General features: G+C 35.6%; 1 protein-coding gene across 1 annotated transcript in view; it reads left to right on the top strand.

The window, feature by feature from the left end:
* Window positions 1-9961: 9961 nt before the first annotated feature.
* The window catches only part of LOC148954746 (mitochondrial uncoupling protein 4-like), a 67988-nt gene continuing 60782 nt past the window's right edge, over window positions 9962-17167 (top strand). The window contains exons 1-2 of the mRNA XM_089086498.1: window positions 9962-10036; window positions 11345-11441. Coding sequence (XP_088942624.1) covers window positions 9962-10036; window positions 11345-11441 — 172 coding nt within the window. The remainder of the gene's footprint in view (window positions 10037-11344; window positions 11442-17167) is intronic.

Raw genomic sequence — 17167 nt, forward strand, 5'->3', positions numbered from 1 at the left:
GACCACCAAGTAAAGGAAAACCACACGGAATCCGGCAACTGAGTCTCTCAATCCCCGTAAAGCTGTATTAAAAGATACAAAAACTACTGATTTAACACAAAAATTTCGTTTTAATGACCATCAAGTAAAGAAAAATCACACGGAATTAGGCAACTGAGTCTCCCAATCCCCGTAAAGCTCTTTTAAAAGATACAAAAACTACTGATTTAACACAAAAATTTCGATTTTAATGACCACCAAGTAAAGTAAAACCACACGGAATCCGGCAACGGACTCTCTCAATCCCCGTAAAGCTCTTTTAAAAGATACAAAAACTACTGATTTAACACAAAAATTTCGTTTTTAATGACCACCAAGTAAAGGAAAACCACACGGAATCCGGCAACTGAGTCTCTCAATCGCCGTAAAGCACTTTTAAAAGATACAAAAACTCCTGAATTAACACAAAAATTTCGTTTTTAATGACCATCAAGTAAAGAAAAATCACACGGAATTAGGCAACTGAGTCTCTCAATCCCCGTAAAGCTCTTTTAAAAGATACAAAAACTACTGATTTAACACAAAAATTTCGTTTTTAATGACCATCAAGTAAAGAAAAACCACACGGAATCCGGCAACTGAGTCTCTCAATCCCCTTAAAGCTCTTTTAAAAGATACAAAAACTACTGATTTAACACAAAAATTTCGTTTTTAATGACCACCAAGTAAAGGAAAACCACACGGAATCAGGCAACTGAGTCTCTCAATCCCCGTAAAGCTATTTTAAAAGATACAAAAACTACTGATTTAACAGAAAAATTTCGTTTTTAATGACCATCAAGTAAAGAAAAACCACACGGAATTAGGCAACTGAGTCTCTCAATCCCCGAAAAGCTGTTTTAAAAGATTCAAAAACGACTGAGTTAACATAAAACTTTCGTTTTTAATGACCAACAAGTAAAGAAAAATCACACGGAATCAGGCAACTGAGTCTCTCAATCCCCGTAAAGGTATTTTAAAAGATACAAAAACTACTTATTTAACACAAAAATTTCGTTTTTAATGACCACCAAGTAAAGGAAAACCACACGGAATCCGGCAACTGAGTCTCTCAAACCCTGTAAAGCTCTTTTAAAAGATACAACAACCTCTGATTTAACACAAAAATTTCGTTTTTAATGACCACCAAGTAAAGGAAAACCACACGGAATCCGGCAACTGAGTCTCTCAATCCCCGTAAAGCTCTTTTAAAAGATACAAAAACTACTGATTTAACACAAAAATTTCGTGTTTAATGACCACCAAGTAAAGGAAAACCACACGGAATCCGGCAACTGAGTCTCTCAATCCCCGTAAAGCTCTTTTAAAAATATACAAAAACTACTGATTTAACACAAAAATTTCGTTTTTAATGACCACCAAGTAAAGAAAAACCACACGGAATCCGGCAACTGAGTCTCTCAATCCCCGTAAAGCTCTTTTAAAAGATACAAAAACTACTGATTTAACACACATAATTCCTTTTTAATGACCACCAAGTAAAGTAAAACCACACGGAATCCGGCAACTGAGTCTCTCAATCCCCGTAAAGCTCTTTTAAAAGATACAAAAACTACTGAGTTAACACAAAAATTTCGTTTTTAATGACCACCAAGTAAAGGAAAACCACACGGAATTAGGCAACTGAGTCTCTCAAACCCTGTAAAGCTCTTTTAAAAGATACAAAAACTGCTGATTTAACACAAAAATTTCGTTTTTAATGACCACCAAGTAAATAAAAATCACACGGAATTAGGCAACTGAGTCTCTCAAACCCTGTAAAGCTCTACGGAATCAGGCAACTGAGTCTCTCAAACCCTGTAAAGCTCTTTTAAAAGATACAACAAATGACCACCAAGTTTCGTTTTTAATGACCAGCAAGTAAAGAAAAACCGGCAACTGAGTCTCTCAATCCCCGTAAAGCTCTTTTAAAACTGTGACAAGCTAAACCACGACAAAGCACTACTCCCGTGGACCTCAATCCCCATTTAACTCAGCCCCCGTGCAACTGCACCCCCTTGTCGCTGGACCCCTGTATAACCGAATCCCCCGTGTAACTGTACCCCCTTGAACTGAACTCTCAGTCAAATCAGCCCTCCATGCAACCCATCTCCCTCAAAACACTTTTCAGTCATTTTCTCGGTAAATTGACAATACGCTCCAAAACATCACTTGTGTATTATACAGTACATAATCATGGCATCTCCTCCAATTCACAAATCCCATTACCCTTTTTTTTGCAAAGGTTAATCAAACATCTCCGATTGTAAAAGCATTAAAAAATTTTCCACTCACTAATTACCCCTTTTTTGCAAATGCTAAACAAGAAATAAAAACTGTCTGCTTTTCAAAAACTTGTCCGTTAAAACTCGAAACAAGACGCGGTGGTTTTATAATACAGGTTTAATTAATTGCGTAAATCTCTTGGCAAAGAGTGTAATGACCTGTAGAATAGAATACCTACCAGAAAGCAAATTACATGGAAATTGCTATACGTCTCGTAGAATAACATGGTATTTGCTATACGTCTCGGGGAAATGGTACCTTCTTCTCTACTATTGGGCTACATATTGTAATGTAGTAAATTAATAGTTACCTAATGTTGTGTAGGGGGATTTTATTTAATTTGTATGTGTTGAATGCAGATATTTGAACTTTGTTCTCTTGTGTATGAAGGTCTGAAAAAGTATTTTGTACAGATTTGTAACCAAATTTTTCTTGAAAAAAAAAAAAAAACAATTTTAAGCCAGCTGAGAAAAAATGTTACGAAAATCGCTGAAAAAAGTATAAAGTAAAAAAACAAAAAAAAACGAAAACAATACTAAAATGTTTAGGAGCTGAACCTCTCATATGCCCCCTTTAAAAAATGAAACAAAACACCAAAAATGTATAGTATAAAAGTTATATACTACATCTTAATGGCAAATGTATTTCTTAGATGACGTTTTTATGCTATACAACCACAAAATAACATCTCAAGATTTTTCGTCGCATTAGTTCTGTTGTTGATTTGTTTTTAATCCCCCCCCTCTGAAAATTATTTTCTTGGGAAAACCCCACAGCCTGCTAAAAAAGACTTGATCTGGTTTCTTGGACTTAGCCTGCTTCAAAGCCCAGATACCAATGTTGTTTTAAGGATACAACTCATTTCTGTAAGATGATCAATTCCGCTTACACCCACTTTATGGTCCCTTTAATTGGCAAAGAGCCAGCAAAGCTATTTTTTTTTTGTTTATAAACAGGGAATAACACCCTTTGAACCCTGAAATAGATCTTCCCGGTCAAAAGTCACATAAAAAAGAAAGGGGGAAAGAAAAGGGTAGATAGGAATAATATTTAGGTATTCTGTATGCATAAGTATGTATGTACAGGTATTTATGACTATTCATCTTACTCAGGCACGTACGCAGGAATTTGTTTCGGGGGGGGGCCCAATTTTTTTCGGGGGGGGGGGGCCAAATCCTTCAAACCCATTATTCTGTGAGAAAAATCAGAACATTATGGGAAAATAAAAAAATCGTGAGATTTTGGGGGGGGGCGGGCCCTGAGTCCCCCCCCCCTGCGTACGTCCCTGATCTTTCTGTTGTGGTGATATCCTACTTTTCGCTTGGGAATTGACGATTACTTACTGGTTGGGAGTCCAAGATCCAAATAAATTTTTTGTATTTTAATTGTTCTCAGTTATAAACAATACTAGCATACCCGCTGCGCATTGCTGCGATCCCAAAAGAAAGAAAATTCTAGGAAAAATCCACGCTGCGGCTTATTCCCGATCCGCAGAAAATTCCTTCCCATAGAAAACTCCCCCTCCGCGGAAAATCACCCCCCCTCGCGGAAAATCACCCCCCTCGCGGAAAATCACCCCCCCCCCGCGGAAAATCACCCCCCCCCCCCGCGGAAAATCACCCCCCCCCCGCGGAAAATCACCCCCCGCGGAAAATCACCCCGTGTATTATGAAAGATCACGTTTTTAATGTCATAGTATTTGAAAAAATCTCCCCCCGGAAAATCCCTTGTGCGGACAATTCTTTCCAAAAAATGAAAATTACCCTTATGCGAGTTCCTCCTCCTCCGTGAAAATTTTCTCCTGGGAAAGTTACTACCCCCCACCCGCGAGAAAATCAACCCCGCGAAAACTACCCCTGCAGCCCCCCCCTCCCCTTCCCGACAATCTCCTTCATTAGGAAATCGAGTTCATAAATCGAAAAACACTATAATGCACTGAATTTGACCGAACAAGCTTGTAGTTTACTTTTCGTTTATATAAATTAACTAATTAGTTTGTTTTGGTTACATATGCAAAGAATCGGAAAAATGTACGCAAACCAAATTCATTTTAATATCGAATTGCTTTCGATCTTTTTGTATTGATTTATGAAGGCTGAGGACACAAGACATTTTTCTGAATTTGTATTCTAATTTATAGCATCATTTTCAACACAGCCTTACACAGCTTCAAACTGCAATTGCTAACAATATATATTTTTTTCATTTCTAAGGAATTGAGTTTGGTTTTGGATTGATGTGCTAGGCATGACTAGATTAATGACTTACGTATGTCTTTGAGGGTACTGAAACATAGTGGTTCCAAACCAAAGTATAATCACCTACGGAACAAGTACTGACAAAACCTATCCTCTCCACACAAGAAAAGTGACCCTTTGTATACCTATGCGAACCTGGCAACTAAAAACCGTAGTTACACAATTCATCCCGGTCACTCGTCGCCTGAATCACGCTCTAGCATAATTATTGGCCGGAGCAAAGTACTTTGGCTCGGAGCGATTAAGTAGTACAACATTTTGCGTCTAGAGGCGCTGAGGTACACGGGGTCACTTTTGGAGAGTTTTGTCAGTACTTGTTCCGTAGGTGATTATACTTTGGTTCCAAACGTGGACGGTCTCACTGGTATTCTATAAAGTAGAACACCCCTGCACGTGTGGATAAACACAACTGGAGTGGATCGTAATGTTTTATTAACCTTTATTTAACTTTGAACTTCAAAGTAGCAAATCACTTGAGTAGATTCATCTTAAAAACAGAAAAGGAAAATGTTTGCTGTGCTCTTCGGTTTTTGACAGGATATAAGTGAATCACTCCGTTAGTGGTTTATGGTCTATTTACCATAATATTATTTTGCTATGTTAGGCACCCACACAAACACACACACACACACACACATATATATATATATATATATATATATATATATATATATATATATATATATATATATATATATATATATATATATATATATATATATATATATATATATATATATATATATATTATAATTCTTTGTAAGTGAGCAATAATTGCGTATTTATGTATGTATGTATTTATTTTTTTCTCGAAAATGTTTCCATATTTTTCGGGAAAATTGGCAGTTTGGTATTTTCTGGTCTTAAAAAACGATCTAGATAGGTCAGAAGTTTGAGAAAATACGTTAAGAGCCTCAATTTTGGAAAAAAGATTCATGCCAGTGACGTCATTTTTGTGTAGATCAGTATTGCAATGACGTTGTCACATTGTTCACTTGTCACTTTCTGTGGAAAATTAAAGTTTTTCATGCATGGAGAAGTTTATATTATACTGCTTAAAAAGCTTAAAATATCTTCGAAAAAACTGCAATATGAAAAGACATTAAATTGCTTAAAGAGCAAAAACTGGTAATTGCAAAAATATTTGTATATATTTTAACAAGAGATTTAAAAAAATTCAAAAACCTTAAAAAAGAAAACCAAAGCTTGAAGCTTAGCAGACAATTGGTGTTAGAAATCGGACTTGCTTCGATAATCAAATATCTTTGAAAAGACTTCTGTATGAAAAGACATTTAAGTATGAAAAAATTATATTGAGTTCCACCACAAAAAAACAAAAATTTACTTTCGTTGGAAGAAAAATAAGTTTTTGTCCTACCACCTGAACAACTAACAAATCTATAACCTGGACCATCATGTAAGACTAGACCAATAAGGGCAGATAAAGCAAAGGGCATTGGGAAATTTTCTAAAGTAATGAAAATTCATAAGTAAGAAGAAATAAAATGGGGTTAAAAGATAAGCGACAGTGAGAATTAAAGCGTGTCAAAATAGAAAATGATAGCGAGGAGAATACAAATGATGATTCTTTGGAACCACCTGAACTATCAAACGTGATAAGACCAAGAGAACATCCCAGACAAAGTAATTTCACAATGGGTGAAAATCAACAACCTGGACATATCAAATGAGACAAGACCAAAAAAACGAAAATTTGCAATTGTTATAAATGATAATTCGTTTGAAGAAAAAGATGTTAATGTCCCACCACCTGAACAATTAACAAGTCTACAACCTGGACCGTTATGTATGACTAAACTAATAAGGGCAGATATAGCAAGGGGCATTGGCAAATTGTCTGAAGTAATGAAAATCCAAAATGAAGAAGAAAGAAAAATAGGGTTTAAGATAAGCGTCAGCGAGAATCAAAATGGGCCAAATTTTTATTCCAAAAATCATGAGAGTTGACCCCTGGCTCTCGCTCCATGTACCCCCCCCCTAAGAAAAAAACAACTACATCTTATTAACGGTATTTTGTTCTGATAGTCATGGTGTCTGATCCCTGGCCCTCCCTCCATGACCTGACCCCTCTCCTCAAAAAATTATTAACTATATTTTATTCCAAAAATCATAGGGCTGACCCCTGTCCCAACTCATATGGCCCGACCCCTATGCCCCGACAAAAAACTTATTAACGACATTTTATTACAAATATCATGGGAGGTGACCCCTGGCCCTCCCTCCATGTCCCGCCCCCCTCAAAAAACGAGTTAACGATATTTTTTTCAAAAATCATGAGAGCTGACCCCTGGCCCCCTTCCACGGCCCGCCCCCCATACATACAAAAACACTTATTAACGATATTTGATTTCAAAAATCATGGGAATTCAGTTTAATTTTATTAGTCTTTCCAGAATTTTTCTAGACACCTATAGTTTTCACTACAAACAAAAGTCTGGCTACTGCCCGTTTCCCTAACAGTGAAAGCATAAAGTCTACTGCGTATTTGCCACTTTTCTAAAATAAATTATATTACACGTATTTTCTTTTTCACTTGTTACAACATTGAAAATAAAATGAAAATTGCAGTGAAATAAAATCTTGAGCTGGTGAGCTTTCAGCAATTAATATCGTTATGTATCAAATGTTCAGTTTAATTTTATTAGTTCTTGCCAAGACTGTTCCCAGACACATATAGTTTTATTTTAGAATTTATTTTGGACTAAAAAATTATTTTGAAATAGAGAATTTTGAAAAAATTCTAAACTTTGGCAATCAAAAACGAACAGAAATTAATTAAAAAAAAACTTTCCGAAAAATAACTTTTGGAAAGAAAAGTAAAGGCTTTATTAAACTTAAGATCTGAAGAAATAGAAACCTACAATAATTCAAACCCAGAACGATCAGACATTACTATTAAAGAATAAATGAAACCCAAAACAAACAGAAATTCAAACATACAACTTAAAATAAACAATCATAGCAAAAAAAAAAAACAAAAAAAAACAACGAAAAGCAGGTAATAATATAAATGAATAAATAAATCTCAAAACGAGTAAAGCTTAAGTTGAATATGCAAATCAAGCTTAAAACGAACAGAAATTAAATAAACAATAATAGCAAACAAACAAACAATAGTTACTAATATAAATAAATCTTAAAACGAGTAAAGCTTAATTTGAATATGCAGATCGAGTTTAAAACGAACAGAAATTAAGTAAACAATCAAAGCAAAGAAACATACAATAGGTACTAATATAAATGAATAAATAAATCTTAAAACGAGCGAAACTTAAATTGAATATGCGAATTAAGCTTGGAACGAACAAAAATCAACTACAAACAAGATTTTGGGTTTTGCCTCCTTCTCTCACTACAAAAATCTAAAGCCTACTGCGTCATTTGCGCTTTACTGAAAACAAATTATATTACAAATATTTTCTTTTGTACTTACTAAAACAATGAAAATAAACATAAGAATTGCAGTAAAATTAAGTTTTAGACTGATGAGCTTTCAGCAATTAATCTCATTATATATCAAATATTCAGTTTCATTTTATTAGTTCTTTCCAAGGCGATTAAAGACATATTTAGTTTCACTACAAACAAGAGTTTGGATACTGCCCGCTTCCCTAACTGTAAAAGTCTAAAGCAAATAACTGTAAAACCAATTATGTTACAACTATTTACTTTTCCAGTTATTACAGCATTGAAAATGAAAATAAAAATTACAGTGAAATAAAATATTAGAACTGATTCTTTCAATCAGTTGTATATATAATATATATATATATATATATATATATATATATATATATATATATATATATATATATATATATATATATATATATATATATATATATATATATATATATATATATATATATATATATATATATATATATATATATATATATATATATATATATATATATATATATATATATATATATATATATATATATATATATATATATATATATATATATATATATATATATATATATATATATATATATATATATATATATATATATATATATTATTTTGTGTGTAAGGTACGGGTGTCACCACTTATTGGAGGGGAAAGCCCCGGCCCCAAATTATAATGTGATGCCCGCGTCTACCACACCGGTTCTGCAAATATTGGGTTTGGTACTACCCTATTTACAGTATACCCTGTCCCAGGGTATAATAACGTGATCGAGTGGTTAAATGGCCACTTTCTAAAGCCAAGTGTACCGGCCCTGGGCTACCACTGAAAATCTCTAACTCTCTCCTCGGAGGTAACAAACCCCCCTGTCAAGATAATAATGACGGTATCTCGTAGCTCTATTCCTACCCTGCCTGGGTTCTGGGAAAACTAGTACTCAGTTTGTTGAAAATACCTTACTTGTATTCTTCCAAACGGTCACTTATAACAACCAAAAAATATGCTTCCCCGAACGCGGTCTAAATGCAGACTAACTCAAAAATAATATTCTTTACAGCAACTGTTCATAGGGGTAGACCTTTGCTTGGCCCAGCCAATCCTCTCCATCCCCATTCAAAACCAATTCTACTTCCTTAGATTTATTATTCAATTACTCAAAACCAGGAAGTACCAAATGGCATTTACTTCAATATTGCAAAACAACTTTAGCTTAGCAACGAGACTTTTAAATTGTCATTGAAAATTATACTATAGGCAATTCTAAGCAAATGTAATTAAGGAACAAAACCAAGTCATTTATCTGAGAAGACAAGAAACACGGGTGGAACCCCAACAACTCTCCCCATAAGATAAATGACCGCCCACGCGCTACCTTGTTCCACCCTTACAAACATAAACAAATAACTTCAACTTTACAAAACCCATTTGCCTTCTCTCTTCCACCACTGTCTGTGCTACTACTTCCACCGCTTGGCTCTGGATCGGTCGTCATCAACACGTCTCTACTGTAGGACCACCATGGTCTAGATCGTATAGCATCCGCATTTGGTTTTCAAAGTTGAAGTCCCTCAGATTCGTAGACAATGATTGTGCGCAGCACAATCAAAAACAAAAATTTTCTCGCTCTCACGAATTTACATTTGAGAGGAGCAGAGAATCAGTTTCTGGCACATATGATGATGCCAGCCATCGTGAAAAATTGGCTGCACTAGCCTCTTAATTTCCAAGGCCGAACATGCGAAGGCCTGTGAAAACGATAAGGGTACTGGGAATGTAGTAAAATTTTGAGCGAACCATGAATCGCCTTTTTTCTGGGTTCCCTCCCCTGGGATAATCAGATGTAGAATATGCGTTGATGCTAATAGAAGATTAAATTTGGATAAATATCCTTCTGAATACTATTTGCCGGCAATAATTTTTGGTTCCCATGAAGATTAAAAACTAAGAATAGGTTTACTAGACAATGATTTGGGTGACATATGAAGGAACTGGGAGAGAGGATCCCCCAAGGACTCCACATCAGAGAGCAAAAACATCGGTAAGGGGATCACAACTTGTCTGCCAGTTGTGCATTGAGGAAAAGGGCTATCTTTCATTACTTCCCACAGGGGATCTTCCCCAAGGGATTCCTCCCCCTCATAAAGGACCGACATATCTTTTGAGTTTATAGCACTAATCTCAGATTCCTTCCCAAGTTTTTTCAATCCGACTCGACATTCAATATCTCCCAACTTTCCCTCAACCCGTTGTAGGTCCTTCAGCTTTATTTTGTAATCATCTTGTTTTATTCCCCATGGATCTTGGACCTCTTTTTTCCCCTATTATTTATGTTATCAAGGCACATCCCATCCAATTTTTCTCCCTATTATTTATGTTATCAAGGCACACCCCATCCAATTTTTCTCCCTATTATTTATGCTATCAAGGCACAGCCCATCCAATTTTTTTTTATTTTTCGCCACTGCAGGCTGAATCTCCAAATATTGTCTCTTTTTTTGCATTTATTTGTTTTTTTTCACTGTTCTCAGTTTTTTCCATGGCGCAAAATAATAAATCATCCTTAGATCTGAATTTGGACTCCAGTGTCCACCGTCTTTGACTGCATTACTTTATTGTAGCTCCGTTTAATATCTCTTTTCTCCTTCTTAGTTTTCTTTATTCTTACCGCAGAAACAAATATTTTGTCATCAAATGGGAACTGAACTCCGACATTTGTTTTTTCGTATTGTTCTAAAATTTCCCGAACTTTGCGAGGAAAAGCGCGTACAATAAATTTCGTCTCCTTTTTCTCTGGTACAATCAGTGTTTCATTTTGGCAAATTTTTTTCGGCGTCTCGCACTCGTTAAAAGTGTTTTCAAGTTTTCCATTTTCTGGAAATTTGTATTTCTGATATCTCCAAAGTCTCCTCCTACTAAAACATCCACTGCTAGAGTAGGTAGTAAGCCTACTTTTATCGTTTTTCTCTAGACCGTACCGTCTCTCTTTGCAATTTCTATTCTTACCCAATCAGACGGGCATTGGTGCTTATCTCCATAATAACACACTGTTGTAGTATTATTTTTATGGTCTATTTCTGTCTTCTTAATTAGGTTCATTCGCAAAAAAGTTTGCTCACTCCCTGAGTCAATTACCATTTCGGTCAATTTTCCATTTAATTTTCCTTCTATTTTATGTGATTTCACAAACTCGTCAATGTTTCCTTCATTATGGTATATAGCCCAATTTGTTCTCTTATAGGTTACTATCTCATCTTTATTATGGCAATTTTTAAAAAAAGGCTGTAAGGAATCTAATTTTAGCGGATTATCAACATTTTTAGTATCAAGCATTTCGTTTTTCTAACAGGGCGACGGAACCACCGAATTTGTTGTATGGGCCAGCCCACCTCCCCCCGTAGTCAGTGAAGTTGTATATTTTCCCGTAAAAAAGTGTTTAATGTTCGGTAATTTCCATTTTCTCGCAGTTTATTATTAGACAAGTTATTATGGCTGTCCGACGGCCTATAAGTAACTAGTAATGAAACATCCCTTTGTGAATTTCCCCAACGAGTTTTCATTAGTCTGTCAATTGTTTTTGCAACATCCTGGTAATATTTTTTATCGGCCTCCCTACGGGCCTGTCTTTCTTCCTCTCTTTCTCTTTTATCTTTCTCTCTTTGTTTTCTATCTTCCTCCTCTTTTTGCTCTCTGGCTTTTCTTCCAGCCTCTATGCGTTCTTGTCTTTTCTCCTCTATTTTCTCTTCTACTATTTTATGTAAAGTAGAGGTGTATACTTTTCGTGGTCTAGAATTTTTCTTAATTAGTAGAAGAACCCTACCAATAATTTCCATCTGAAATTTGTCAACCCTCTTATTTAACTCTTCGTAGTGTTGAAAATTTTCTTTGAGTGCTGTTGTGTACGCCCCGTAAGCAATGTTTTCCTTTTCACCAGAGGGACGAACCCCATCCTTTTCCTTGTATAGATCCTCAATAATCTGTTTAAGTTTAAGAACAGTCTTTTCATCCTCCATCCCTTCTCTTAAAATGTAAATATGACTCTGAATCATGTCAACAATTGCCGACCGTTCCTTTTCGTTTTCCTTAACAATTTCTTCAAATATTTGTAAGTGCTTTTTATCGGCCTCCGTAAGAATTTTGAAAGCAATATCTTCTGCCTTGCTAGCTCCGTTGAATTCTGCTACTCTTATCAAAAACTCCATATTGCTATGATTAATGTCTTTAGACAAGATTAATTTTAGAAACTCTAGGTTGCTAAATATCTTAGAACGACTATTCAATCTAGAGCTAGCATTTTTAAGGTTAATTGGTCTCCATACGTCCGGAAACCAGAAATTTTTCGGTCAATCTCTCTCAAAAGCCTCCATATGGGCCTTTTCTGCTCCATTTCTACGTTTCTTTTCTTTCATGTCTCTTTCTTTATAGGCTACTCTAGCCCTTTCGTTCTCTTTTCTATTCTTTCTAAACGCCTCCACATTAGCCTTTCTTTCTATTTTCCTACTTTTTCTATGGGCTTCCCTCGCCCTTCTCGGTCTTGAGTTAATCTTATCTCTGTCCGACATTATTTCAAAATTCCGTTAACGTCAAAATACTTCTTCAGTCTAAATGAAAATTCTCTCACCAATGTAACTTCCGGTCTCTCAGGAAAAATTAACGCGTGTCAATTAGCCTGTTATTTTTGCACACTAATTAGTTGCGCGATATATTGATTCGTAAATTTATTACTTATTATTATCTAACTAGGCACAGCCCAGATAATAAAAAAATTTCTCTTTGCGATTTTTTTTTATATGTAATCACAATAGGCCACTATCTAGGCTAACTCAACTTGTCTCTTCGAAAACGCGGAATTCTTTTACTGATAAGATTTAATGATATGACCATTTCTTGCTGCCACCAGTTATTTGGAGTGGTAAAGTACGGGTGTCACCGCTTATTGGACGGGAGAGCACCAGCTTCATATTATAATGCGGTGCCCGCGTCTGCCACACCGGTTCTTCAAATATCTGGTTTGCTACTACCCTATTTACAGTATACCCTGTCCCAGGGTATGATAACGTGATCGACTGGTCAAATGGCCACTTTCTAAAGCCAAGTGTACCGGCCCTGGGCTACCACTGAAAATCTCTAGCTCTCTCCTTGAAGGTAACAAACCCCCCTGTCAATATAATAATGACGGTATCTCGTAGCTCTATTCCTACCCTGCCTGGGTTCCGGGAAAACTAGTACACAGTTTGTAGAAAATACCTTACTTGTATTGTTCCAAACGGTCACCTATAACAACCAAAAACATATGCTTCCCCGAACGGGGTCTAAATGCAGACTAACTCAAAAATAATATTCTTTACAGCAACTGTTCATAGGGGTGGACCTTCGCTTGGCCCAGCCAATCCTCCCAATCCCCATTCAAAACCAATTCTACCTTTTAGCTTTATTATTCAATGACTCCAAACCAGGAAGTCCAAAATAGAATTTACTTCAAAGCTTACTTATTGCAACACAACTATAGCTTAGTAATGAGACTTTTAAATTGTCATTGAGAATTATACTATACTCAAATCTAAGCAAATGTAATTAAGGAACGAAAACAGGTCATTTATCTGAAAGGAAAAGAAACAGGGGTGGAACCCCAACACACACATATATATATATATATATATATATATATATATATATATATATATATATATATATATATATATATATATATATATATATATATATATATATATATAAATATATATAGTGTGAATCCAGAGCCTCCTATTGGGGGGGGGGGCTATGGGCCCTCACAATTTGAAAAATACGTATTTTGATGTTTTTTTTTTTTTATTTAAAAACATGAAAAAATGCCATTTCATAGGCTTTGCAAAATTCTTTTTCTTGGTATTTTCATAAAAAAGTAAAAAATTCTTGCCCCTCTCCCCCTAAACTTTGTGAACTAGTGCCCTGGGGTGAATTGAAAACGACTCAAAACTCAAAACTTGCTGCTCTGGTACAAGCTCTGACAGCTAAATGCCCTTTGACTGGATATAAAAGAATCACACATAATATTCAGGATTTGTTGGTGTTGACTTAAGTGATTAAATAATGAGTATGTGTACATTATATATGGTATTCTATATTGGTATGAGTAAGGAGTATGTTTATATTCTATGTAGATTTTGTCAAATTGGCTTCGAGATTATTTTATCTTCCATATGTATTTTTTAGTGTCAGGTCTAATTTCTAGGGTAAATTCCTATACACTTGCGAAGTCAAAAGTTGATCAATGGCTTTGCTTCTAAAAGAAAAAAAAAGAATAAGTACCTTCAGTTAGTTCTCGCTGTTTAAAAGTTTTAAAATTAACAACAATGGAAAAATCAAAATTAGCTATCTAAAAACTTTATACACTTGTGTCGCGCTACGTCTGTCCACCCTTTCAGTTTTGGTTTGACTGTGGTAGGTCTTGATAATTTTTAAATAAATTTCTTATAAGTATATTTAAATTCATTTAAACAGCTATTATAAAATAAATCTATTTGTTTAAATGCTATTATTTAATTCATTATAAATCCATGAATTATCTAATTAAATAATCTCTTAAAACGAATAAATATTTTATTTCTTATGATAAATTATTATAATAATCATAATATTGTAACCATAATATTATGCTACACTTTTCATATACCATACTATAAATTATACTATTTATTATAATAAAATTACTACAATTTTATAAAATACGAATTAAATAAATTTATATAAATACTATCAATGTATAAATTTGTACTTGTGCATTATACCGACCACACACAAGAAGTTAGGTTAATCCAAATCAGAGGCAACGTTATAGTGTTGTCTATAGTAAAGGCCATACGGCTCTAATGTTTTATTATTTATTATTTTTTTCCCCTCAGGTACTTCATATGGAAGGGGTCGTCGTAGAAACTTCAAAGGGGGCTCATTCGATTTTAAATCGAGAATTCTAGTGCCCCTTTTAATAGTCAAAAGTGATTGGAGGGCAACTAGCCCCCCCCCCTCAACGCCCATCATTCTTCCAAACACATCTAATCAAAATTTTGAGACAGCCATTTTGTTCAGCGTAGTCAATTTCCAGATAGAAAATATGTTTTTGAGGAGGACAGTCCCCCACAACCCTCAGGGCAAGGGTTTTAAGTTATGGGCTGGGGGCATATAAGGTTTTTCTAGAAGGCGTTGTCGTAGAAACTTCAAAAAAGGCTCATTCGATTGGAAATTCAAAGGGCCCTTTTTAATAGTCGAAAGCGATTGGAGGGTAACTAGCCCCCCCACCCCGCATTCCCCCAATTTTGAGATAACCATTTTGTTCAGCGTAGTTGATTTCCAGATAGAAAATATGTTTTTGAGAAGGATACTCCCCCAAAACCCTCAGGGAAAGGATTTTAATTTATGCCCTGAGGGCCTATGAGGTATTTATAGAAGGCGTTGTCGTAGAAACTTCAAAAAAGCTCATTCGATTGGAAATTCAAAGGTCTACTGCCCTTTTTAATAGTCAAAAGTGATCGGAGGGCAACTAGCCCCCCCTTCACGCCCACCTGTTCCCCAAACACATCCAATCAAAATTTTGAGACGACCATTTTATTAAACGTAGTTTTAAGTTCTGGAAATTAGGTCTTTGAGGATGACAACTCCCCCACAGCCCTCAGGGCAAGGGTTGTAAGTTATGCCCTTGGGGCATATAAGGTTTTGTAAAGACAACGTTGTCGTAGAAACTTCAGAAATTTTTCTATTAAAAATTTAAATGGCTAGTTCCCTTTTTAATAGTCAGAAGTGATTCTAAGGCAACTGACACCCCTTCCACGCCCACCTTTTCCCCAAACACATCCAATCAAAATTTTTATTCAGCCATTTAGTTCAACGTAGTTGAAAGTTGTGGAAATTACATGTTTGAGCAGGACACTCCCCCCACAGTCTTCAAGGGCAAGGGTTATAAGTTATGCCCTGGGGCATAAGGCAAGGTTTATAAGAATGCTCGTATAAACTTCTGAGAGGCTCATTTGATTGGAAATTGAAAGTTCTAGTTTACTTTTTAAGCATCAAAGATATTGGAGGGTAACTAGCGCTCCCCCCAAACCCTTGTTTCCCAAAAGCATCCAATAAAATTTAAAGACAGTTATTTTGTTAAAAATAGTTCAATGATCATATAAAAAAAATTCCAGTGTCGACACAACCCACCAGGGCCCGAGGGCAGGCGTTATAAGTTATGCCCTGGGGGCATATATGGGTCTTATAGAAGGGATGCTCGTATTAACTTCAAAGAGGGATCATTTGATTGGAAATTGAAAGTTCTAGTTCACCTTTTAAGAGTCAAAAGAGATTGCAGGGCACCTAGCTCCCCCCACCTCTTCGCCCTTTTTTCCTCAAACCCATCCGATAAGAAATTTGAGATAGATTTGTTTTAAATAGTTCAAAGACCATATAACGAAAACTTAGGGGTCAACACAGCCCCGCAAGGCCTGAGGGCAGGTATTGTAAGTTATGCTTTGGGGGAATATATGGTTCTTATTGAAGGGATGCTCGTAAAAATTCAGAGATGGCTCATTTGATTGGAAATTGAAAGTTCTAGTTCAGTTCTCTAGAGTCCAAAGAGATTGGAGGGCAACTATGCCCTGGGGCATATATTGTTTGTATGAAAGGGGTGCTCGTATAAACTTCAGAGAGGGCTCATTTGATTGAATATTGAAAATTCGAGGTCATTTTTTAATAGTCAAAAGAGATCCGAGGGCATCTGCCCCCCCCACGCTTTCTTTTTAAAAACCCATCTGATGAAAATTTTGTTAAAAATAGTTCAAAGGTCGGATAAGAAAAAATCCGGTGTCAATAGACCCCCCAGGGCACAGGGAAAGGCGTACTAAGTTATGCCCTAAGGGCATGTATGGTTCTTATGAATGGGATGCTCGTATAAACTTCATAGAGGGCTCATTTGATCGGATATTGAAAGTTCTAGTTCACTTTTTAAGAGTCAAGATAGTCAAACTAGCCCCCTTCCACGTTCTTTTTTCCCCAAACCCGTCCGCTACAAATTTTGAGATAGCCTGTTCTTTGTAAACCGATCAAAAATTAGATAACAAGCACGCCCCCCAGAGCCCAGGAAGAAGGTACTTTGAGTTATGTCCTGGAGGTGTAAATGGCTATTTTCAAAGAAAAT

This window comes from Artemia sp. Qi Xiang Cuo, chromosome 3, assembly GCF_049724085.1.
Source record: "Artemia sp. Qi Xiang Cuo chromosome 3, ASM4972408v1, whole genome shotgun sequence".
NCBI lineage: Eukaryota > Metazoa > Arthropoda > Branchiopoda > Anostraca > Artemiidae > Artemia > Artemia sp. Qi Xiang Cuo.